The 26,529-nt window shown below is 34.3% G+C and overlaps 1 protein-coding gene across 4 annotated transcripts in view; it reads left to right on the top strand.

The window, feature by feature from the left end:
- Positions 1-26,529, top strand: part of SNX13 (sorting nexin 13) — a 122,164-nt gene that overhangs the window by 32,320 nt on the left and 63,315 nt on the right. For all 4 annotated transcript variants that reach the window (XR_003905016.1, XM_029929743.1, XM_029929753.1 and 1 more), the window contains 4 exons: positions 10,429-10,541; positions 14,999-15,101; positions 16,762-16,851; positions 17,893-18,014. Coding sequence is in view for 3 of the 4 variants with exons in the window: in XM_029929743.1 (XP_029785603.1) it covers positions 10,429-10,541; positions 14,999-15,101; positions 16,762-16,851; positions 17,893-18,014 (428 nt within the window). In the remaining variant the exon portion in view is untranslated. The remainder of the gene's footprint in view (positions 1-10,428; positions 10,542-14,998; positions 15,102-16,761; positions 16,852-17,892; positions 18,015-26,529) is intronic.

Below are 26,529 nucleotides of genomic sequence, written 5' to 3'. Positions count from 1 at the left end.
GATGAAACCACATCATAAATCAATAAGCATTTTGCATTTTCTTTCATTATCTACTCAAAGTCATGCCTACTGCACCTCTAAACATTTCATTAAATCCAATTATACAGCAAACACTCCCAAAATAAACTTAGATTGTATTGCAGTTTCACGTAACAGTATATAAAATGCTGTGTTGTGGCAGGTATCAACTATCCATTAGATACTGAATCAATTTTTCTTAAGCACTACTAACTGCTTGCTTTTCTTGAAGCTAGATCATTCTGAAAGTTTCCTGTTAGACCTATGAGTGCAAACATATGGTATCTGTCCTTCTCTGCCTGACTTATTTCGCTTAGCATGACACCCTCAAGGTCCATCCACTTTCCTACAAATGACCATATTTCATTCTTTCTCATTCTTTGGCTCATTTTAAAGTTAGGATTGTTTTTCTTATTTTTGAATTTTAAGAGTTCTTTGTATGTTTTGGATAACTCCTTTATCTAATGTGTCTTTTACAAATATTTTCTCCTAGTCTGTGGCTGATCTTTTACTTCTGATACTATATTTCACTGAGCAGAATTGTTTAATTTTAATGACTTGCAGTTTGTTATTTATTTCTTAATGTCTTGTCTTTGGTGTTGTAGCTGAAAAGCCATCATCAGATTCAAGGTCATGTAGGTTTTCTCTTATGTTATCTTCTGGAGTTTTATGGTTTTGTCTTTTACTTCCAGGTCTTTGGTCTATTTTGAGTTACTTTTTTGTGATAATTCTAAGATCTGTTGTCTTAAATTCCTTTTTTTTTTTTTTAATTTTTGCATGCAGATGTTTGTTTTTTCCAGCACCATTTGTTGAAAAGAATGTCTTTGATTATGTATAGTTTTTTGGAAATTCTTGAATAGTGCATTTATCCCTCACAACTTACTTTGTTGCCATTTATAAGTAGAATCTTTAAAAACGTTTTAGAATGTTTGTTTATTTTTGAGAGAGAGAGAGGCAGAGCACGAGTGGAGGAAGGGCAGAGAGAAAGGGAGACACAGAATCCAAAGCAGGCTCCAGGCTCTGAATTGTCAGCACAGAGCCTGATGTGGGGCTCCAACCCACGAATCATGAGATCATGACCTGAGCCAGAGTTGGTTGCTCAATGGACTGAGCCACCCAGGTGTCCCAATAAATGGAATCTTTAAGTATATTTAGGCATAACATTAAAAGCCTTGAGCGTTGGGCTTAAGTTCAGAAACAAATGATATTCTCTGTTCTACTTTAAAATCAAAGGGTACTTTTTCTGTGGCACACTTTTGAATAGCCTTAGCATTTGTGAATCTTTGTTCACTTGGAGTTTTTATTTTTGGAAATTACCAGAATTTTAGTACATAAAGATTGTAATCAGTTTTGGGTAATACCGTTTTTATGGGGTAAAACAGTGGGTAACTGTAAAGAAAAGAGATTGATTTTGTTAACTGCAGAATTGCCTTTTGAAGACCATTTGAAAGGAGTTTGCATTTTTTAAGTTCTAGAGGCTTTTTATCTTTTCTATATTCCTACTTTGTAAATCTTTTTATTGTAACACTTAATCACTTTTATAGTCACTACATGTGTATTTTACTTAGTTTGTGAGCATATTGAAGACAGAAATTGATACATCTTTGTAAAATTAAGGCCCAATACATAGCTATGTAATTATTATAGAATCATATGAAATCCCCCTAAATAATTATTTTGAAGAATGTTGTTCTTATATAAAATGTGCACATAACCATGCAAAAAATAGGGTATTAAAACTCATTACTTAGTTGCATATTTAAAAGAATCTTTTTTTTCTTTTTTGTTTTTAGTGTTTATTTTTAAAAGAGACAGATGTGAGTGGGGGAGGGGCAGGGACAGAGGGAGACAAAGAACCTGAAGCAGGTTCCAGGCTCTGAGCTCTTAGCATGGATCCCAACGTGGGGCTCGAAACCATGAACTCTGAAACCATGACCTGAGCTGAAGTAGACGCTTAACTGAGCCACGCAGACACCCCTAAAAGAATCTTTTTCTTAATTGAATAGCCAAGTATATATTGCTCTACCGTGAACTAATGACAGGAAAATTTTAATCCCAGATTAATTCCTGGGGTATAAACATGGAGCATGTTTTTGGGCTGTTTATTTCGTGCAGTGTTTACTTAAGAAATGCAAGAACATTTGCTATGTAAGTAAATTTAGTTATTATTGTGTATGTTTAAACAATATTTCAAACATTAAAAGTAGAAGAAGGATTAATATAATTAGTTCCCTGTCCTCATGCCCAGCTTAGACATTTATCAACTCATAGGCAGTTATATTTTATCTATATCCTTTTTCACTTTTTCCCCAATCTCTTCTTAACAGAATCATTTTGAAATGTAGATCTACGATTTAATCTGTTAAATAAGTCTTCATGTGTCTGTAAAACATAAAGATTATCTTTGTTAAAATATAACCATAATATCATTACACCAACTAAAAAATACACAGTAACTTAATTTCATTAAATATCCAGAAAATATTAAGAATTACCCATTACCCATTTCTCTTCTTTTCCTTCTTTTCCTCCTCATCCTTCCTTCTTTTTTCTTTTTTCCTCTGTATTTCTGTTAAAATCAAGTTGAATAAGCTCTACATATTGCAGTTTCAACCCACAGATTCTCCCAAAATCTCTTCCTCTCTGCCTTCCTCCCTTCTCATATACAGGTTTTCTCTTATCCTTCATTTGTTGAAGGAACTGTGTGGTTTTTTTGCCCTTTAGTGTTTCTCACAACCCAGGTTTTTGCTTAGTTCATCACCATGGTGTATTGTAACATTTTCTCTCATCTTCTGCATTTCCTGAAGTCAGATACAGGTTTGATTCCCCCACTCCCTCCAAAGAAGACTATTTCATAGATTGTGGTGCGTTTTTTTTTCTTCTAAGAGGTATGTGATATCTGGTTTGTTCTCTCTCTCTCTCTCTCTCTCTCTCCCCCTTCCTCCTCTGCTAGACCTCTGATATATTAATGATCGCAATATGATGCTATTCTGAGTCTATCATTTATTATATGGAATATTTCATTGAAGAGAAACTAAATTTTCATAAACTTTTGGATTACCCTGATAGATGCTTAATTCTGTGCCACTTTTCAAACAGAGTTGCACCCTTTAACGGTGATCAATGGAATTAAAAAAAAATGTCTTCATATTTTCATGAACTCAGGTACTTGAGGTACTCCAGTCCCTTCAGTTATTATTTTTAGTGATTTTCTCTTTCGTCACTTGAAGCTTTTTCAGATTGTCTCCTGAGTCCTTTTTTTTTAAAGTTTATTTATTTGTGGGACACAAAACCATGAACCATGAGATCATGATCTGAGCCAAATCAAAAGCCTGACTGAGCCACTCAGGCACCCCTCCTGAGTCCTTTGGACTTCTCCTCAGTAGCTTTCTGGTATATCCAGGTGCTGCAGGCCTGTTTTAAACTTGTTTCCTACCCGACTTGTAATCAGCCATTGCTTCAGGAGCCCTGGTTTGCTTTAGTGGAACCGTCAACACTATTTTTTACTGAAGCGCTATTAGATTTTCATTGTTATTATTCTTAGAGTACATACCACTAATGATCCACAGTCGAATAACTGTATTGTAAAATCACTTAAAATAGTTTCTCTCTGTGGTTATTACACATTGTTAGCATACAGTTAGATTAGTTTTACTTTGCTTTTGATGGTATAAAAATATTCATGCCATCACAAAATCAGATGTACACAACAGAGTCATTTTAGCTGTCTAGTTTTTATCCTTGTCTCTACTTCCATTTTCTTCATTCCTCATAAATCATTTTAAAAAGTTTCTGTATATCCTTATATTTTAAAAATAAGCAAACGTGTTTATTTATAACTCTCTTTCTTAGATAAATGATAGTGCTACATACTTACATGTAGGTGAATTGAAAATAATGGGAGTAAATATGCTGATAGAAAAAAATACAATTTGTGCAAAATATATAGAATTGATATTTTTTGTTCTGAAATCTTGATAGATTCTAGTAGAACATAATTAGAAATTTAACTGTCTTATTCTTTGGTAGGTTTAAAAATTTGCTTTAATCAGTTATTTTTAAGGGAATACTTTTTGGTTTTGTATGTCACGTATATACACATATGTACACATGTCATATATATATATATATATATATATATACACATGTGTATTTCAGTCTCATTCATAAACAAACTAAAGATAGACCTTTATCTGCCAAATGGAAACATTTGGAAAAGAATGTATTTTCCTTCTTTTTGATGGAGATTGAAGGTTTATTTATTATTTAAAGATATCTTTATTATTATGTTTTGAGATTTACTACTTATATAGACTCCAAAACAGTATGTGTAACTAGAAATGTGTAGTGTCTGAAAAGCTCTTTTGATTAATTTATTTCATCCTTGTGTATCTACTATAGACCTTTTTTTAGAAATTCAGGAACCCTTGGTAAAGTGGTTTTTCAGTTTGAGGCTTTGAGTATTAGAAGCCTGTCAGGACTGTTTGTTGCTCTACTGCCTCATCCACATTTCAAATACTTATATGATTTTTTCCTGCATAAGAGGAAGTATTCAGTAAATACAGTCTTTGCTGGTTGTTTTTTTCCCCCAATAGTACAGTTACATCGAGACCCCAATTCAGTGATTCCCAGAGTATGGGCTTTGGGGATGAGAAGAGGGTCTGCAGCCTGTAACATAGTTTATATTCTGAATAAATAAATACATATTATGAATGTACCTACTATTGTTTTCAAACTGTGTATAGGTATTTGGTAATTGACAGAATCTAGTTTAAAAAACACTGCTTTATTGTAGCTTATATTTTCTTTGTCACTGGATGCTAGAAGTCCTAATTGGGTACAATTGTGTGGTAGTCTGTGGCCTTTTATAACTACTGCTCTAATAAAAATTGAAGTGTTTATTCAAGTGAAAATGTGTAACAGTTGAACAATACACTTCTGTTGTGAGGGAGAGGGTTCTCTTACCAAAGAATTGAAAATACACCCCCCAGTTGGGAGAGGCAGGAGAAACTCTACAGGTATCCAGTGGATGTTGCCTTTGCCACTGGGGTATTCAGTCACCTTGGAGACCAGGGTCATTGACTGAGGTGTCTACCCTTTCCACAGGCCCTCTGTCTCCCTTGGCTCAACAGTTGAATTGAAAACACCCTATCACAGTAGTTTTCAGTCATCCTCCAAGAATATCCGAGGTATCTTAAATAAGAGTGAGTGGAAGACAATCTTTATTCCCTTGTCCCTGGAATGTGAAAAGAGGGGTTTGGGACCAGTTGCCCCGGCAGATATATGTAAGATATCTGTGTGGCTGCTGTTCTGTGACTCTTCCTTCCTGAGAAGAAAGTAATAATGTGGGTTGTGTCAGCATATGTTGAGGCACCTTCAAGAAAGCTTTTTTGTACATCATTCTCATGGAAGAACAAGGTCCAGCTTTTTGGGTGATTTTTTTTTTTTTTTTGAGAGTGGGAATTTGGGATGGTTTGTACCAGAGAGAGTGTATAGCTCTGCCTAAAGCCATAAGGTGAGGGGTGGAGGAGCATTTCAATTTAGGCTGCTTTTCTTTTTCACTTTTTCTAGACCCATTTCCCCTTTCCCCTGTCCTCTCCTTTTCTCCCTTTACTTTTCTTTACATTCCCTTCATTTTACTTCTCTATTACTTTACTATTTCTTAGTAAATAAAATAGTTCCATATCTAGTGAGCAGCTTCTTTGTACCAGGTTTTGGTTAAATCATTATATAACGTTGAATGAGACAAGGTTCCATGTCAGGAGCACATTCTATTGAAAATACTTGGAGAAGAACTTCTAACTTACTGTAAATGGAATAAGGTGGGAGGAAAATAGTACATAGTTACAAGAAGGCCACTCTTCTTATGGGTACTTATTTTTGTTGTTAAACTCAAATGATTTCTATGACCCAAGTTGGCATTGAAGTAGTATCAGTTTTAAGATTCTCAGCCCTATCTATCTGGAGTTCCTTTGCCATATAACGTGTTCAGATATACCAGGTCATTATGACTCTGAGGGTGGTTGACCCATTTAAGTGAGAGGCACATCAGAATCTGATGTCCATGTTGTGGGAGCTGACCATCTTTTTTTTTAATGTGATCTAAAATCGTTCTTTCCACTTAGTTCCATTCTCTTAGAGCCAGGAGAGTCTGAGTGTGGCTTGCATCGAAATAGCTGTGTCATTATGAAGAAAGTTACTTAATCTGCTACAGTTAGAGTTGACTTGAGAGGCCACTTACTGTGCTAATGGGAACTTTGGATCAAAGAGAGCGATTTTGCAGAGGTTATACAGAATATAAGTGGCAAACTGAATCTGTATTTTCTAACTTTGTGTTCTTAGTACTGTATTATGCTACCTTTCCTATTATAAAAGACTGTGGTGAGGAACAGATGAAATAGATGTCAATAGGACTTGCTAGGCCTAAAATATTACAAGGGAAATTATTTCCACTTGCTTTCTGTTGTCAAGAGGCATTATCCTTTCTTGGTTCTTGAGCATCTTGGCAGCAGGGGTTAGTTCTTATGTCTGTGTGTCCCTGTGCTCAAAGCCACAGTGATATATGTATAGGTGTCAGGACATGCTCATAAACTGAGACCCTTTGCAGTTCTTTCCATTATTTATGTAGGGTATACATGGTTAAATTGATTATCTAATAATAAAAATTATATACTTCATATTCAGACCAGGGATTTATTATATTCATTACACGTCATTTTCTGACTAATTTCTCAGGAGGCATATTAAATTGATTAATTTTTGGAAAAAAGGAAGCACTCATTGATGGTTTTAGCATTTTTTTCTTACTGTGATTTAACTTCAGGCAGTTGTCAGTGACAAGTTTTAAGGTTTAATAAGGAGTTGGGATTTGCCTGGAATCAACTCTCACTTTTATACTTACTAGTTTGCTTGACCTTGGACAGTTATTATTTTACGATTTTCTGTGCCTTAGTTTCTCTCTTGCTAAACTAGGAATAATTGTGATTAAGGCAAATTTGAATACAAGACCAGGGACTCATATACTTCCATAACAGCCACATAGGTGAGGGAATTAAGGCATTTGGTGATTACCCAACTAATAAATAGTAAAGGTGAGATTTGTACTTAGTCTGACTCCAAAATCCATACTTTTTGGGCACTGTGCTGTACTAACTTCTTGATTACTTCATAAATTGTTCTGAGAAATAAATGAGATAGAGTATTTAGAATGTTTGGTACAGTTTTGGTTCTCAAAGCTTTTTGAATTTTGGAGTTGTGGATAAGGTTTTGGGGACCTAGAGATTCAGGGGAATTATAAATTAATAGTTGTCCTTAGTTCTAAACAGTTCTGATAGTTTGTTAGAAATGAAAGAATCACGGGAATAATGGATCAGCATCTGCATTTTAAGAGTCTGTTTGAGAAGTACTGGAGTAGATGATCTTGAAGTTTTCTTCTAATGCCCAGTTGATGGGTCAGTGATTCTAGGGAATATTATAGCTTCTGTATTTCGGTGTTGATTATTGTATTTGGAGGAGAAAATGATAATATATCAAGTATTTTAATGTAAATCACTGAAATAGAGATCTGTTTCTATTTTTTGGCTTCCATGTTAGGTCAGTTCTTGAGGTAACCAATACCTGTTTGAATTTGTAAAGTTTCTGATGTGGTACAAAACTATCCTAAATTTTATCATCTTAGGAAATAATTAGAACTGAAGATTTTTATATGGTATAAGATCAGTAATTTTTTTAATCTCACCAAATAATAACATAATAATATCAGCCAATTACATTATATTTGGGAACACTTGGAATAATACAGAACTTTCTAGTTTTGAACAATTCACTATTCTGGTGTTTCAGTGAACAGTTTAAAATTTGAAGTTAACTATAAACAAACACCTGACTTGCTTGATTTGAAATGTTTAATTTTATTAGTCTCTGGAGTATAAAAATTTCTCTCAAAATTAGAGAGTCTTCTCTTGTAGAATTTTAAAAGTATGACAGTAATGTCTCTTTTGTTCACTATTAAATCACTAGTGCCTGGTGCATTTTAATAGATATTGACAAGTATTTGTAGAATGAATGAGTAAAAATTTATTTTTTGGTCATTTTGCTACTGTTTTCAAATAAAAAGAGATAAGATTCTGAAAACTTATGTTTTAGACATTCGAGCATTTACCCATGTTAACTAACCATTGCATTAAATAATCTTTTCCCTGTTAACTGTGATTTTTCTTTGAAAAAAAATTTTAATAGTGAGAGGTATGATTCAAATAGAAGAAATATTACATTTATTCAGGTTAAGGCAAACAATTGATTAAGAAATAGAACACTACTAAGTATTTGAGAACTCCCGTATATTGTCCTCCAAACCATGCTCCCTTCCTTCATCTAGCCACGTTGGTTTCATTTTTAAAACGTCTTAATATATCTAAACAGTAAGTTGTTTAGCTTTGAAAAACTGGGTAGCAAGCATAAATCTAACGTTGTAAAGAAAGAATAATATTGTAAATATCAGGCCAGAGCTCAATGAAGAAGGTAGATTGATTAAAGTGCCTGGGTCGTAGCCTGGTTTCAGCTTTCCTGAGAGTGTATGAGAACTCTTTGCAGAGTATTCATTGGATAAGATTTTGAGTGAAGTTGGGAAATAGCCTCTGCTTTCCATTGTTGGGCGTCTGGCAGTACTGTGGTATGGATCATGTAGTAGATGTTCAGCAGAAGGATTGGACTGCTCTGTATTTTAAATCCCCATGGCTTACTTTCAGCTCTTAGAAGTCAGAAACCACTTGAGTAGGTGAAATAGTTTCCCCAGGCTACTCAAGGAGGAAATCATGAGGTCAGAGGAGAAAGTTCATCAGCACATGTTCTGTCCTCTGGTTAAAAAGATAATAGTGGCCCAAATGAAGAAAAAGGACAATAAAAATACAAATGAGCAAGAATTGCACTATTCTTATATAGAAGAAGAAATTTTTCAAACTTCTACAGAGTGACATTAAAGAGGATATGAGTAAATGGAAAAATATTGCTTTGGGTAGGAAGACTCATTATAAATTCTCCTTAAATAAATCTTTTCTAAGATTTCTGTTCATATATCATCTAGCTGAGAGCTTCTTATATAGTCCTATATATATGTATGTAACTTACATAACGACCATATGTAATTGCTTTATTTTTCTCCATAGCACTTATCCCCAGCTGATATAACTATACATTTATTTATTATTTTTCCCCTTCTGGAATGTAAACTTATGCAAATGTGTAAATTTATGAAGGTATGCTTATCTTTCTCTCCTTACTAGAATGTAGACTTACAAGGATATGTTTTATTCCCTGTGGTTTCCCCAAGCACCTTCAGCTTATAGCACATAGGAAACAGTCAATGATTGGTGAATGAATGAATAAATAAAACTGTTCTTTGTCTCATAATCCATAGGACTTACTGTCTATTCCATAGTTTCTTGGCCATTAATTTTGTTCACTGTAGCATCTTATAATGCTTTCTATTATTTTCTTTTGGTTCAGTGTCTAATTGTTTCATTCCTGTAGGACATTCTTCATTCTTCTCTGTGCTCCTTGATGGCAGGAATGGGACAAATGCCTTCTTTGTAGACCTCACAGTACAAGGCAAATGGGTGTAGGAACTTGTTGAGTTGAATACGTTTATTTGTTCATAATGACTTAAATTGGTAAAATCCAGTTTGCCTTCAACAAAAGGAGTATTTTAAATATATAATACAGTACAATTCTAAACAAAATGGGGTTTTTTGTTTCTTTTTAAGGATTGAGAATTTTTGGAGATGTTTTTTGAGCTCATGGTATACTTTGGTAATTGCTTGAAAGTTGTGCAATAATAATTTGATAAATTTCTACATACAATTTGAGTAAAAAAATATTCAGTGAGATGTGGATATCTTACCTTGAAATTTTAGGTTTAAAAAAATGTCATTATACTGTTTAAAAAAATGTCATTATACTGTATTTATGTTGGAACTTAGTTTTAAAATAAAATACTCTAAACAAGTACAACTTTATGGGCTTCTTAACCTTTTATATGTACTTGTGCATATATATATGTGTCTATATGTATATATATTTATGTATATAAGTGATTTTATACTTTTTTTTTTTTTTTACCATTTCTCATGCCAGCATATCACTCAATGATTTATGTAATGAATGCTTGTTGTACCTTGACATTGCTACTAGATTTTTAAAAAATCATTGCTGATGTACATAGATTTTGTATATTATTTTTTGGAGAGAAGTCTCCAAGAATGTAGTTGGCATTTTCAAAAAGAAATATGTAACAATTACTGCAAACAGTACTGTATATGTTAAAAGGAGAGTTGTAAAACTATGTAAAAGTTTTATTCTTTTCTAATTCATATGGAAATTTATTAAAAATTATTTTCCTTTGTTTTATTTCAGACCAGTCTATCCATATGGGGATGGGGAAGCCTTGGCATTGTCCTTTCTCTAATAACCTTTGGACCCTTTGTAATATTTTATTTGGCATTTTATATCCTCTGCTTTGTGGGTGGGTAAGTATTCTCAAAGATAATCTTACAATTGCTGTGTCATACTCTGCTGTTAAAACTTGAAACAAATGACCATGAGACCTCAAGAAGAAGAAAAAAATGACCATGAGAAATGGAAGTATGATTTGTGAATGCTGTTTTTGCAAATTATTTTTTACCAAAGTTAAATGGAATAAAATTAAGATACACAATAGAATAAAAGCAATGGTGATTGGGGATGCCTGGGTGTCTCAGTTCATCGAGCATCTGACCTTGGCTCAGGTCATGATCTCTTGGGTTCGTGAGTTCGAGCCCTGCGTTGGGCTCTGTGCTGACAACTGAGCCTAAAGCCTGCTTAGGAGTCTCTGTCTCCCTTTCTCTGCCCCTTCCCTGCTTGTGCTCGCTGTCTCTGTCTCTCTGTCTGTCTGTATGCCTGTCTCTCTCTCCAAAATAAACAAACATTAAAAGAAAAAAAGCAATGGTGATTTTTATTTCTATCAGAAATATGGGTAATCATCAAAAAAATTTAATGTCCAGTAATAGAAACTTTTTGTATAACTTGAAAAGTTTTAAACAGTTTTTATTCCTTTTGGTGTTATTACCTTCCAGAAGTGAAATTTTTCTAAATCTATTGTAATATTAATAAAATAAGTTAAATTGAGTAGATTCAAGTTTTACATACTATAGTAGAAGATATTTTTTCATTGATTCGACTTCAAACAATGTTATTTATTTTCCTTAGGAAATGTAGAAAATTCAAACACTTGATTTTACCATTTTCTTTTCATGTTTATTTGGTTAACTGTTTATGCTTTACCTTGAACTGGTAAACCTTGGCAAGCGAGGTTTCAGTCATTTAGTATAGCTTCCTATATGAACCGTTTGGTATCAGATGTGAGTTGTATATGACAAAATGTATAGAAAACAGAAGTAGATGCTTGCTATTTAGATACTCAAACCAAGGTAGCTTAGCGGAGTATTTTGTTGTTGTTCTGTGTGTGTGAATGTACATATATGCTTGTGTGTGTGTGTGTCTGTATTTTAAAGATACATTTATATAATTATTTGTGGAATGAATACCTTTGAGTTCTTCTTAAAATTTTTTTTGAGGTTTTTTTTTTTTTAAGTTTATGTATTTTGAGAAAAAGAGAGCGGAACACTAGCACGACCATGGAGAGAGGGAGGGAGGGGCAGAGAGGGAGAGAATCCTAAGCGGGCTCCATGCTCTCAGCAGAGGAGGCTGACATGGGACTCAAACTCTGGAACCGTGAGATCATGACCCGAGCTGAAATCAAGAACTGGATGCTTAACCAATTCAGCCACCTAGACACCCTCTCGAGTTCTTTTTAAAAAATCTTTTGAGACCCCAAATATTTGGAGAACCTATTTGAACCTATAGGTTTAGAGAACTTAGCTGAATTGAATAGTATATAAAAACTGTCCTGAGAGACTCTCTAAGACACTCAAGGACTGGCTTCAGAATGTACTTAGCATCACCCACCTCTTTCACACTAGAGTTTAAAAATTATGTGTAGCCATTTTATAGGGACTGCACCCCCAGTTAGTAGAACAAGTGAGAATCAAATCAAGCAGCTACCTCAAGGACTATTTCTAAAACTATTTTATTTCAGATTTAATATTTTCATAATTATTGCTTACATATAATACTATATACTGAAACAATTAGAAATTAGTAAATGGAATTTTGAATATCTTTATTGATTATAAAGATGATTGAAAACTTTATAGATTTGCAGCCTTCCTGTGCTTCATAAATTAGACTCCTTTGTCACAAATTAAGACCAGAACGGCGTGGTTGCATAGCTATATGGTTGCATCTCATTACAGGGTCATGGCTGATTTAATGATTGGAAAGGAGACTGTTCTGAGATGTTCCTCTGAGAGGAGAAATTTCTTCTATTTCACTAAACAAATAAAACTGTGGCAAAAATGATGAAAAGGATTTCAGAAAGAGAGGAAATTGTAACTTTATTTGTTAGCTGGAGCCCTAGGATGCTCTGGAAGGTGTAGGAATGGAGAATCATTTCTCTTACACTAAAGTGCTCCATTTAAAGTTTTGGAAGAGGGGAAGGGTGATGAGTCCATTCATTTCAGAGTCATGGTAACTTTTCTTGTTCCCTTTTTGAGTCTGCAGATGTATCAGGAAGTAATCTCAAAATCTTTTTTAAACACTTCTAAAGTTCTGTAAAATATTTAGATAAGATGGAATATTGAAGGGTACGTGAAGGCCACTAAAAACCTTTCAGCTAAATAATATGGATGGACCTCGAGGGTGTCATGCTAAGCAAAATAAGTCAGGCAGAGAAGGACAGATACCATATGTTTGCACTTATAGGTCTAGCAGGAGAAACCTAACAGAGGACCATGGGGAGGGGAAGAGGGGAAAAAGAGTTAGGCAGAGGGAGGGAAGCAAATCATGAGAAACTCTTGAATGCTGAAAACAAACTGAGGGCTGAAGGCGGAGGTGGGGAGGGTAAAGGGGGTGACGGTCATGTAGGAGGGCACTTGTGGGGAAGAGCCCTGGGTGTTATATGGAAACCAACTTGACAATAAACTATTTAAAAAAAGGCACATGATAGGATCTGAAATTCTAAGTTCATATTATATCATAAGTTGATCGGATATTCTATTCCAGATGGTTGATGTCTGTGAAATTCCCTGCTACAGTAAGGGAACTTTAACTAAAATACTAAAAAGCCTCCTAAAATTATTTCAGGGGGTTAATTAAGCATTTCTCAATTACTCTGTTATGGTCAAGGCATACCATAATTCCTGAATCAAATCTTTCCTATTTTGCCTCTAATTACAAAGAATGATAGTCTTTTCTCTAATGTAACTTAGTATGGTATCATGTTTTGTGAATTTTAAGAACAAAAATAGGCATTTAAATATCAGTCTTAAGTAAAATAATTACATTTTCTATACTAACCATTTCTTAATTTTAGTGCCTTTTTATTGTGTAAGTTTTTGAAGATTTTTTAAAAATGCAAGTTTGAGAGGAATTAATACAGTTTTCTATGGAAACCATCTTTTTTGTTCTGCAGTTTGCCCTTCTACATTATTGATAATGTATATATATTTCTTATACTCAAAGCTAGTTCCTTATTTTCTAATGTAAAGAAAACTTTGGAAGGAAAATCACTTAGGCATAATTTTGTGTGTGTGTGTTTTATTATTTTGGGATACTGTTGATACTGTATTATGGGCTATTTAATGTAATTCTGTTGTATTAGATGAGACAGTCATTTGTAGCACCTGATTATACTTAACCCTCAAGTCTGAAACTGTTAATTAGGGTCTTTGTCAGATCAGACCATTCCTTAGCTGACTTTCCTACTATCATACTTTGGACAAAGGTTAGTGTTTTATCAGTCTTTATATGAAAATATTTTTGTTAACATTGTTAACTTAATATAAGCATTTTATTGTATTTTTCAATGTGCTTATCACTAGATAAAACTGAAATATGGGGCCAACTTGATTCTTACTAATTATAGCAGATGCAAGACAGGTGAAATTTATCAGTAATTCTGAGGCCAGCCTTTTTAAAAAGAAACAAAAATAGAATTGATGACCTGGGCTCATTTGACTGGTTTTCTCTACTCCCCTTTCTGCTTTTGTGGTGCTTATACTAAGTAGCAGAGAGCCACAGAAAGCAGTGAACTTTGAGAACATTCCTTTCAGTAGTTGAGACTCACCATGGTTAATTTTCCATAGTTCCCTTCTTGTCACTACAGCCTTTGAATTACTAGAAGATAACTCCAAGATCATTATAAAGTGAGAATTTGATGTTTTTCTTTCATAGATTACCTGTCTAAGCACTTAGTGGTGCTTAGATTTAACTGGTAAATTTTAAGTATAGAAAATATTGATAGCATTTAGTAAATACTTCTAGTAAAGCAGTTCTAAGCCAGTTTTTATGTTACCTCATCTCAAATTGTTTCAAAACAATTAGCCTTTGGGATATATTTATATGTGCTTTTAAGTTCCAGTCTGATTTTAAACTGTAAATGAAATCTTTTTTTTTTTCTTATATAGCATTTATTTATTTTATTTCCAAAGTGGCAAATTATATTACTATCTCACATTAATCAGTTAACAGAACTATAGAAATGTGTGATTTTTAACTATGGATTTAGATCTCATTTGTCTTTGGTTAGCTAACCTACTTATTTATTGATTTTCCTAAAGCTTGAACGTGTTGCCTGGGATTCTTTATGAAATGTATTGTATAAAAACTTTGAAAGGCCCTCTTGTGTAATTACATAAAATATTTATAGTTGTTTTAAACTTCTTCAGAACATAACAAAATTGTCAATTACATGCCTTGTCAAAGTCAGAAACTGACTTTTTTGTGAATGATAGGTCATCTATTAAATCTGAAAAATATATTTGGTAATAGATGTGTTAACTTATAATAAAATTTTGTTTTTGTATCTATAATTAATTTTTTCCCCTAGGGGTTTTGTGGTTACTCTTCTGTTTGGAAAAACAAATTCAGAGAAGTACCTAGAGCAGTGTGAACACTCATTTCTTCCTCCAACATCAACTGGGATTCCTAAGGTAAATAGGGTAAAGGAATGTGTGAAACCTCAAAGTTCTGTTCTATGCAGTAATGATAATGTGATCATCTCTATATGGCTTGGCAGAATTTCCTATAGTTCACTAATGCTCACTTTCAGTTTATGGGAGACTTCCTGATCATGCTTAGAAGACGCATTTTTAAAAGATTGCTTTGAAAACTTTTTTATGTTAGATGTTAAAAAGTGGGAATGCAAGTTTTAGGAAAAAAATAGGAATTTGGGTCTCATCCTGCTGTCTTAACATAGGCGTTCAAAATTTGGAATGAAATAAATTACATAGAAACCAGAGAGAAGAAAATGGGCCCTTTTCTTTAACTGACTTGAAAAATACAGCTTCCAGTTCGGCTGTGCAGTATCTATAACTTTTTATTTTGCCCCAGTTTTATTCATATAATCTTGACTGTTGGTATAGTTCTATTTTTTACATCAAAATCTATAAATAAAATTGGAATTCAGCATTAAAGATAGGCTTCACATTTGTAATTGCCTTCAAGTCTTGTGATATTGAGGATGGTTTGTTTTATCTTGTATGAAGAGAGACAAATGGTCTAGAGTTGATGCCTGTATTTTAACTTTACATTTATTAACTTGTCTCTTATGTGCTAAGATGTAGGAAATGCAGAGATAATAATATGCAGTATTATTTTGTATTACTGAAATAAAAGATTTTTACCTTGTCCTACTAACTTTCATATTACAATAAACTTTTTTTCCTAATACTTAGAACTTTTAAAATCATCTTTGAGACTTTTTTTCTGCCCTTTTTCAGGATTCCTTTAATATATATTCTTTTGAGTTTGCTCACAAACTTTTTGAGGAAATGAACCTTTTCTTTTTGGATCATTTCTTAGTGATCCATTACTTTTCATTCATATGAATGGTACATAATAGAGGATGTGATTATCTGTTGAAAATTAATATCCTAAATGGATATAATCACAGTCAAGACTAGTTAAGTCTTATAACCTTTTTTTAGTACATTGTATAAAAAGAGTGATTTTGATTTGTTATTTCTAAAATGATTTATAAGTATGATTTATGAAAAAAAATTTAGCTATTGCATGTTAGAATTTGAAGCATATGTTTTATATATATATTTGTGCTTTGCCGTTTGTTCATATTTTTAACTGAAGAGCCTTCCACTGCTTTTCCTGTATTTCTAGTCCATTGATCTTTCTGAAGACTACAGAGAAATAGAGGAATTCATTTTCTTTAGTTGCCAAGAATCATCCCTAAATAAAGTTAATTAAAATATATTCATTTGGCAGCTGGGTATATGGGCTGAGAAGGGAGAAGAGGAGAGTTTAATAAAGACAATTATTAATTTGACTCACCGAAAACACTAACTTATGGTTTTGACGTTTAATTGAAATATAGCAACAATGTATTTTCAATGTTCTCATATTATAAATAATATTTGCTGATTTTAATAAATTTTTGAGCATAACAATAGTATTTTTTTCTGGGTGTCTATCTTTGTTAACTTGAGAAATAGTGTTTGGTTTATACCAGAGCCTTCAGAAATAAAGCTGACGGACTTGAAGATGACAGGAAAGTTACAAGGAATATTCAGTTAGAAGTGAACTATAGAGATTTTAAATTAAGAAACTATGCAGTCAAATGTTATGATTTTCTTTAAGTGCTTAGAAGAAATGAAACGAGAAGCCAGGACTATAAAGATTGATAGAAGATTGACAGGTGCCAATATAATTGATGAACCTCTCCAGCAAGTGAGTTTTCATGTGTGGTATTCAAATTCCTTATATTCTGTACTAAGGTGTATTTCTTTTGAAAAGAGTAGGAAATAATTTTTGTTCTTTATGTAGTATGCTGGAAATTCATTATGCTGTCCTTGGATTCTGTACTTAAACATGGTAACTTATTTATGAAATCATTCATAATGAAGTGGTTTATGCAATATTAAAGCCTTTTGTTTGAATTTGCATTTAGAAAAATGTTTTTTGATAATGAATACCTCTAATTATTTTAAAGTTAAAATGCTCTTTAGCTGACTAACAAGCTTAGTTGTTTGGTAAATCAGACATTTCTTTCCTATAGTTTTTTAAACCTGATTTGATTAAAAAAATATTTAAAAATTAGATTAAAAATTATTTACCTCAGATATTTTTTATTGATGCTTTTTTAATTAAACGATTATTATAATGTACGCTTTAAAATTCTAACATTTCTTTTATAGATGAACCCATATTTAGTTTATCTGATTTTCAAAAATAATATACATCAAGTTGTATTATTTGCTATTTATTGACTGAGTTAAAACTGTTGCAGTATATCCAATGTACTAGAATTAAATGAACTCCTTTGTCTTTTTTGTAATTTGACTGCAGTAGATTTAATGATATAATCTCAGAAAAGTGGCTTCCTTTTGAGAATTAGAGTCAATTGGTATTATTTTGCACTTCATTCCATCGAACTAATTAAAACTCAGTTGTATCATGGCACTGAAAATTGATGTTTTTTGCAAACTCTGTCTTAACTTGAATATGGGTAGGTATTGACCAGAGATAATTCTTTATTTTGTTTACAAAATTTTGGCAGTGAATGAATTGGGACACCAAAATAATTTTTAAAAATTTGAAAAAATTTTAACATATTGATGCTTTTGTAATAAAGGCATTTTTTAAAAAAAATCACAGTTTAGTATGTAGAGAGTAAATATAAATTGGTAAATAATCCTTTCAGGTTTTAGTTTGCCAGTGATACTTTTTAAATCCTAAAAAACTGTGTTTTTCCCAATATTTTTGTTTTAGGTTATCCAGTTTTCCTTGAGGGATTATGTCCAGTACTGGTATTATACACTAAGTGATGATGAATCTTTTCTTCTTGAAATTAGGCAGACTCTCCAAAATGCACTCATTCAATTTGCTACTAGGTAAGGTCTCTGTTTGGTACAGAAAAATTTAAATATATTGTTTATACCGGGAAGGAAAATGACTTTTAAATGGGAGGGGAAAATTGATTATTAAAAGGTAGGTAGAACAGTAGATTATTATTGTGAGATAACTCAGATTATAGAACTAGAGCTATAAAAATGTATACTTCTTTAAATTTAACCTTTATATTTACAGGATGTTGATACAGATTAAGCCTTGATCTGTCTGAATGTCAGTTTCTTCCTCAAGGTCCAGTCATGTGACTTTCACCCCACTTACTGAGAATACCTCCCCACCCTCCCCGCCCTTTACCCACATACTCTGTTTTATTTTAGTGCCATGGAAATAGTTTCACTATAACTACTCTTACTTTTGACACATACCTAGTAGAAGTCCTCTTAGGCGGAGAAGAAACCAAAGGAGCATTAAGTCAGTCTGGAATACTCATTTTATTTTCAGAAGGGAGTGTATTTTGATGATTTGCTTTAAGGAATTTTTAGGAAATGTACTAAAAATCTCACATTACAAAATTTGCTTGTATACTTCCTTCCGTATGACAAAATACTTTGGTCTGTCTCATTGTGTTTAAACTCCTTGATTATTTGGGTGGCCATTTCTTACACAGAAATTATTTTTGAAAGAAAGGATTTTATGTTTGGATGAGTGGCAATTTTTTTTTTATTATTACAAGTTTTTGTTACCCACTGCATACAAAGATTTTCCTTCTAGCCTTTAGTCTCAAGGCAGGGAATTGCACACGCGCAGTGGCCTTGAGGACACTTTCTAATCTGCAGGTGTTATTTTCCAGCTAACCCCTCTTCTTCCCTACTTAAGTTCTTGAAATACAATCTTGTATTTCTACAGTCTTGAATTACAGCTTTGCCCTAGGGCTTTTATTGCATTTCCATCTCTGTGCACATAGATGTTTCCAGCTCATGCCACCCTGTCAGGACTTTTCAGCTGTAACTCAGTTAATCCTAAACTGGAGAGTGGAGTTTAGTTCCTAAACCTCTGGTCACTGGGGAGGCCTGCAGTCAGGCTTCTGGGCTGAATAATAACCTTACCTCCAGGAGTAGATCTGAGCTGCGTCTCCCTCGGTATTAACAGCAGACATTTGCAGAATAGCCAGCCATCGTCACAAGTGTCCGCTCACTGTGGAACACAGAAAGTAAAGTGTAATCAGAAGCCAGAGACTGGATTTTATCTCCTTTATTTCAAATACATATATGACATTATTGAGTATTAGGTATTCATTCTTTCAGATAACTCTTCTGAATCAGTCATTCATTACTTTCTATAGTAACATCATCCTAATGACTTTTTTTTTTCCTTTGGGAAGGTGGGAATAAGAGTTCATAATTGATGTATCTGACTGCCTAAGTATAAATTGAAATATAAGAAATTTTAGACCTGAAAAGAACTTTGAACTAGTAGTTAGGAGGCTTGAGTTTGCATTCTCCTTTACTACTTAGCTATGGAACTATGAACAAGTATTGTAAACTTTTTGAGTCTTGGTTTTTCTTGTATGTGAAATAAGCATAATACGTTTCCTGTTCTGTACTCCTTAGAGGGTGATTATTGGCATCAAATTTATTTAATTCATCCAACTTACATTTTGTGTCTAATTTGTACCAACCAGGTTGTGCAGATACTGCAGTGAATGAAACAGGAAACCTGTTTGATGGAATGTAATGAAAATAACACTTGTGAAAATGTTTTTAAAATTGTGAAGAAATTGAAATTTTTAATGCCCTCCAACATTTATAATTTCACAGATGAGGAAGCTATGGTCCAGAAAGAGTGATTAGTCCAAGATTATCCACATTCTAGTATTCATTCCTCCTTCTCTGCCAGATATATTATGATCTAGATTTTTCACCTTAGGGGCGCTTGGGTGGCTCAGTCAGTTAAACAGCCGACTTTGGCTCAAGTTATGATCTCATTGTTTGTGAGTTCCAGCCCTGCGTTGCTCTCCCTGCTGGCAGTGTGGAGCCTGCTTGGGATTCTCTCTATCTCCCCCCACTCCCCTTCTCTCTCTGTCCCTCCCCCACTCATGTTCCCTCTCAAAATAAAACCAAAAAGAAAAAAAATTTAGATTTTCCTAGTCCCCCCTGCCTTTTTACCTATTATTGAACTACTTTCCCTGGTTTTGATCCCCCAAGCCCCCTTTTCTTGACACTTCATGTAATAAATTATTCTGTTTTTATTCTTTCCCTCTTTTGTAACGTTGTATGCCATCAGGCTGAATGTTTGGTTGATTGCAGGAGGAGTCAGGTTTCTTCCAGCCTGGACTGAACTGAATTTAGTATATCTTTGCTTTCTCATTGACCTTAAGTTTTTGGAGGAATAAATCCTCTCATTTTGAACCTTGGTTTCCTCAGTTCTAGTAGGCTGATAATAACTAAGGTACTTTTGAGGATGTTTTTAGGCTAAAAATGATACAAAGTTCAGTCTCTACCATTCAGTAAGGCTCAGTAATTGTGCAATCCATATGAATGACTTTGTTTTTCTTCCATGTTGGCTTTTTATTTTACCACTAAAAGGTAGTCTTACAGAGTCTCTATGATATTTTCAATGATCGTATTGGAATTAGGTCTGTTTGCAATCATTGGAGCACTACTTCCATCCTTGTTCTGTGCTGTCAATTGTCTCTGGAGCATGTAACAGGAGCACTAAGTTGTTGCCTCTGTCCTTCAAGTTAGTCTTGTATAGGGGCCCATGAAGCCCTGGAAGTGTATGCAAAACTGTTTAGTTGGGTGATTACAGATTTCATTTTAAAAAGGGCCTATGAACCCAGAACAAATTTTGAACCCCTCAATTTTAGTGGTCATAGTTATTCATTACTTGAGGAAACAATTATAGGATATCACCATAAAATGAAAAGCTAATTTTGAGACATAACCAGAAGAAAGCGACATATGAAGAGTTTGAAGTATTTTGAGCTGTAATGCCATTATTTATTAAGCTGTATGACTTTGAGTGAATAGAATATATAAATTCTTTGAGTCTGATGTTAACCCATATCTACTTATCAGGTAGTTAGCTTTAAATGACATCACATGTGAGAGAGTACCGTGTGTTAACATGAGCATCTGTTATTCTAGAAGCAGTTTAGGGATGGAAAACTTCATAGAGCACACTTGAGTTCTCTGTGGTAGAACCTGGATGTGAACTAGGCTGGAGCTTTAGGGGATGGGTCTGTGATAACCTATGTATTTTTATTCCTTCTTCAAATAAGATATTATGAATAGCACTGTGAACCCTGGGATGTCTGTATTATAATTCTACCTGTACCATTGAGTTATAGTGTACTTAACATTTCTTAACATATATGTAAGTGATAATACTTATGGCAAACTTAGAATTGTGTGGGGCAAATGAGATGATGTTCAGAAAATATTTCTTGAAGTATTTGTCAGCCAATAACTGGTATTTTGAGCAAGTTCCTTGACTTTGTTTCAGTCTGCATCGGTAAATGGGATAATTATCCCATGGGGTTATTGTAATGTTTATATATGGTACTAGTACATGTAAAACAGCACAGAATTTGGTACATAGTAAATGTTGAGTGTATGTTAGCTTTTGTTCTTACTGTTAACTTTTGTTACAACATTAATTTTTGTTACTTGCTAGATTTATAGAATATATACACAGATTCTTTTACTTTGTTTTAGTTTGTTTTTGGAGGAAGGGGTAGAGGGGAGACCAAATAAACCACATAAGATAGAGAGTAAGAAAGTAGTTATTTGTGTGGTATTGAACGCAGTTTTTTTTTTTTTCTTTTAAGTTTTGAGAGAGAGAGTGCGCACGAGTGTGGGAGGGACTCAGCACAGAGCCTGCCATGGGGCTTGATCTCATGACCTGAGCTGAAATCAGAAGTTTGATGCTTAACTGCCTGAGCCACCCACGCTTCCAAAGAGCAATTTTAATCTAGAGGAAGAATGGACCAGAGTAATTAATGAAGACCTCGTGTGGATTAAGGTTAAAACTGGTCTTCAGGAGTGGATATGTAGGATAGAGAGAGGGATGAAGGACATGTTAGGAAACACCAAAGTTCTGAGGAGGAGGATAAGGTTAGTGTCATACAAGCCACAGGGAGATCCAAGTGACCAAGTAGCCTTGTTGCACTCATGGGTAAAATGTGGCAACTCTGTTCCTCCACCTCTGTTCCGCTCAGCCCCAAGATTAGCAGAAAGGAGATATATTCTAATGCCACACTGTGTTCTTTCTAAAGGGTTTTCTTGTGGGAGGAGGAGGTATGGCTATGTATGTTCCAGGATTTAGTGGACACTAATGGTAGCACTCTTTCTGGAATGTTGGGAGATATGTTCTGAAAGTTTAGCCATTTTTCTCAAATCCTTTGCCATAGAAGTAATAGATCATGGACTCCTTCAAAAGGCAAGCACAGTGCAGATAGTGGACATTTGTAACAGTAAAGTTTTACACTCTTGCCATTTTCTGTGCTTTGCTATTGGAAAACTTAGCTTAAAACTGACTTTAATCTGGGGCGCCTGGGTGGCTCAGTTGGTTAAGCGACTGACTTAGCTCAGGTCATGATGTTATGGCTCATGGGTTCGAGCGCCGTGTTGAGCTCAGCGCTGACAGCTCAGAGCCTGGAGCCTGCTTCGGATTCTGTCTCTCCCTCCCTCTCTGCCTCTCCCCAACTCATGCTCGCTTGTGCGCTCGCTCACTCGCGCGCGCTCTCTCTCTCTCTCTCTCTCTCTCTCTCTCTCATGAATATATGTTAAAAAAAATTTAAAAACTTATGTTAATTAAAAAGGTGATCATTGTCCTGTTTACTGTAATACAGCAAAAATAATTAGGACACAACCCTGAAATCAAGAGTTGCACACCCTACCAGCTGAGCCAGCCAGGCGCCGCAGTAGCCATTAAGTATATAAAAGAGGAGAAAATAACTTAATGTTTTTACATGTATAGAATAGACAAGGGGGTGTTAATTGTATATTATATAATTCACATATCACACAACTTACCCATTTAAAGTCAGTGGCTTTTATTATATTTATAGAGTTATGCAATCTTCATCACAATCAATATAACAACACTTTAATGACCCCACAAGAAACCTTGTATCGGCTGTCATTCACTCCCTACATGCCCGCCACCCTAGTTCTAGGCAACCCTTACGTAATTTCTGTTCCTCCTAATTATATGTCCTTCTGTGATTGGCTTCTTTCACTTAGTTTAATGTTTTCAACGTTCATTCATAAGTAATTGAAGTTTGGCTCTATAATGATAGGGGCTTATAATTATTTCAGATCCCTTGAAATTCTAAAATACTAAGACTCCTTGGTCAAGTTGGTACTAATCTCAGTTTGTTTTTATTTTTTCAACATACCTCGTCCTTACAACATGCCCTCACAGACTCTGTCATATCGTACATGTTGAATACCAGTTGGGGAGTTATTTTTTAAGGTGTCTTATGTTGCTAATTAAATTTAATTCACCTAGGAATGAAAACACTCCTCTAGTCTATGTTTTTACTAGTAGGAGGTCTTAGAGTAGAATGATAATGAAGTCTGTTTATACCTTTTATTATATTTCTTTGTGGTCAGGAAGAATGCTTAACTTTAGACATTAAAGACATTTAGTGGGCTAATCTTTCCTTGATGATTAAGTCTTCTTGTATCAATGTAAATTAAAAAAATTATCCAAATGGCTGCTGCTCTTTATAGAATACTGAAAACAATAAATGTGTAGTTTTTAGAAGACTTGTTTTGTCAAGTGTAAATATTCCTACCATGGTTTATTTTAAGCTGTTGGCAGGCAGTCACTGAACTTCGAACTAGAAAAGTAATGTGCATGGGGCGCCAGGGTGGCTCAGTGGGTTAAACGCCTGGCTTCGGCTCAGGTCATGATCTCACGGTTCTTGGGTTCGAGCTCTGCGTTGGCCTCTGTGCTGACAGCTCAGAGCCTGGGACCTGCTTCAGATTCTCTGTCTCCCTCTCTCTCCGACCCTCCCCTGCTCCTGCTGTCTCTCTCTGTCTCTCAAAAATAAATACAAAACATAAAAAAATTAAAAAAAAAAAAAAAAAAAGGAATGTGCACATTTGACTCTCCCACTCCCTCCCACCCCACCCTGACTGGGAAGAGGTGCATCTAATGAAAGGAGCCGACTGATTTGTAAACATGAAGTAGTGAGACGTATTTCCTTGTGTGGTGATTTAGTTCTTTTATATATATTTGAAGATAATGGTAGAGTGTAATAGTAAATTTAATGTAAGTTCAGTAAGGTGAAAAAATGTTTCATTATTTTATTCATATCCTTATAACTAGATTTTTAAAGTAGATTTTAAAAAGGAAACAAAGGTGCTCTAGGGAGATGGTTACTGTAATGTGCTTTTATGGGTCAGTTGAGATTGGAAGAAGGGTAATTCTTTTAATGGATTTAGAAGCAAGTTTATAGTTCTGTGCCTTAAAGTTTTGCTCAAATTCAATTTCAGGCTGAAGCTTTTGACACTGCAACAAAGTGGTCCTTCAAAGCCTCCTGAGGGAAAGGTTTATGTTGAAGCGTGTATCCTTTCTAGGAGTAAATTATGAGGGGGAAGTTAGTGCCTGATTCAGTGGTTCAAGAAGAGGGGATTCTTCTTTAACAGACTACCTGCTTTCAATAAAAGATGTTTTTGGATCAGTTGATCAGAGCCTTCTCTTGGAATAAAACTGTTCTCAAAATCTCCTCAAAGATTCTTGCTTATTAAAGTCTATCCAGGAAAAAGTAGGAATTTTACTAAAGGGTTTTTTTCAAAAATATGAGAAATTAGATACCCTGCAAAAATGCTTCCAATTAAAAGACATTTCATAGAATTGATCTATTTTTTTTACATACAAGGTAAAAGAGATTATATAGATTAATGCATGTATTATAATTTTATGTATTGGCTATTATATTGCTTTATTGATTAATATATCTTTAAAAAGCCTTTTCACATATGTACATGTGTGTGTATGTACACTTACACATGTACACACTATGTAGTATACAGTGCCATTTTTACTGTTTTCAAATAAGGGCTTACTAGTTATTTTTAAAAAAATATGTGCTATCAGGAACACAACATTTTTGACAGGATTTTAATTTTTTTTAATGTTTGTTTATTTTTTTGAGAGAGACAGAGTACGAGTGGGGGAGCATCAGAGAGAGAAGGAGATACAGAACCTGAAGCAGGCTCCAGGCTACCCACTGTTAGCACAGAGCCCTTGTGAGATCATGACCTGAGCCAAAGTCGGATGCTTAACTGACTGAGCCACCCAGGCGCCCCTACAGGATTTGTTTTTTAAAATGGGAAAATCAGTTTTTACTTTTATCTCTTTGACATAAAAAACTTTTTCCAGGAAAGTGTTCTGCCAGGAATGTGAAGATGGCCTTTACTGCCAGACAGCCACCCTCCTCTAGTCAGGCACATCTGCTACATGACGACCCTTGCATAGACCATGCGCATTCCCCCCTTTTGCTTATTTGCTCCTATATCCTTTCTCCCATTTCAGTTCCACTGATTCAGTAAGAATTGTTTTAAGTGTAGCTTCTTTATTTAATCTGTTTAAATTACAACGTATCACTTAACCTCTACTTTTGTATGTAGTTGTCAGCAAAATTTTAAGCTAATTTTGGCATGGTCCCAATTCTGTACTATTGTAGTAGTAGTTCGCCTAACTTACTTCAGTTAACTTACTTCGCTTTGTGAGACGTACTGATTCATGCCCCTAGCAATGAAGCTGGATGAAAAGACCACTTTCTAGTATTTATGTCCAATTCTCTTCTTATCTTTTGGGTTTTACATTTCTCAAAAGTGTGCCTGGCCTCCAGAAAATCTGGTCCACTTGGTCTGGGTGAGCTGAACATGTCTGATTTAGAGGTGCAAGATAACCAAGTATGTTAAAAAAGAAAGTTGTATTTGACCCAAATGTGTGTATCCCAGTTAAACTTATAATCATCATTTAATTTACTCCTACATGTTTGGAAGAAATATGAGAATGGCAAGGTAGTTTCTATAAAAACTGTGTTTTGCTTTGGAATTTTACTCACAGCTAGGTGTTAAATGGATTATAGTTGAATCAAGGTGTGTGGAAGACAACTCATGAAATATTGGTGGAAAATCTTGAAGGACTCTGCATTCACAAATGTCTTTAGTTGTCATACTATTTAAAAGGAACTAGACACCTAACTGTTGCGGTGTCGAAATGTTTTATTAAAGACAAAAGCCACGTTGATATCACTTGGCAAAACCTTACTCAAATATAAGGTCTTCGTTTTATCTTGAAAGTTTATATGATTTATATTAAAATGAAATATATGTACAACTCTGTATGGTCAGATACTTTCATTTACTTACCAGTTACCGGTTTTCCATGTCTTCTTTCTCCGTGTGTGTGTGTGTGTGTGTGTGTGTGTGTGTGTGTGTGTTGCAGATCCTGGGTTGGGTATTCAGGTTATATAATCATGAACTCTTAAAGCTGTTAAGTGTCCTTAGAGAAAACAAACCCCGGGAAGTGATG

The sequence above is a fragment of the Suricata suricatta genome, chromosome 2 (genome assembly GCF_006229205.1).
Source record: "Suricata suricatta isolate VVHF042 chromosome 2, meerkat_22Aug2017_6uvM2_HiC, whole genome shotgun sequence".
Classification (NCBI taxonomy): domain Eukaryota; kingdom Metazoa; phylum Chordata; class Mammalia; order Carnivora; family Herpestidae; genus Suricata; species Suricata suricatta.
This window is presented reverse-complemented; position numbering and strand designations above follow the sequence as displayed.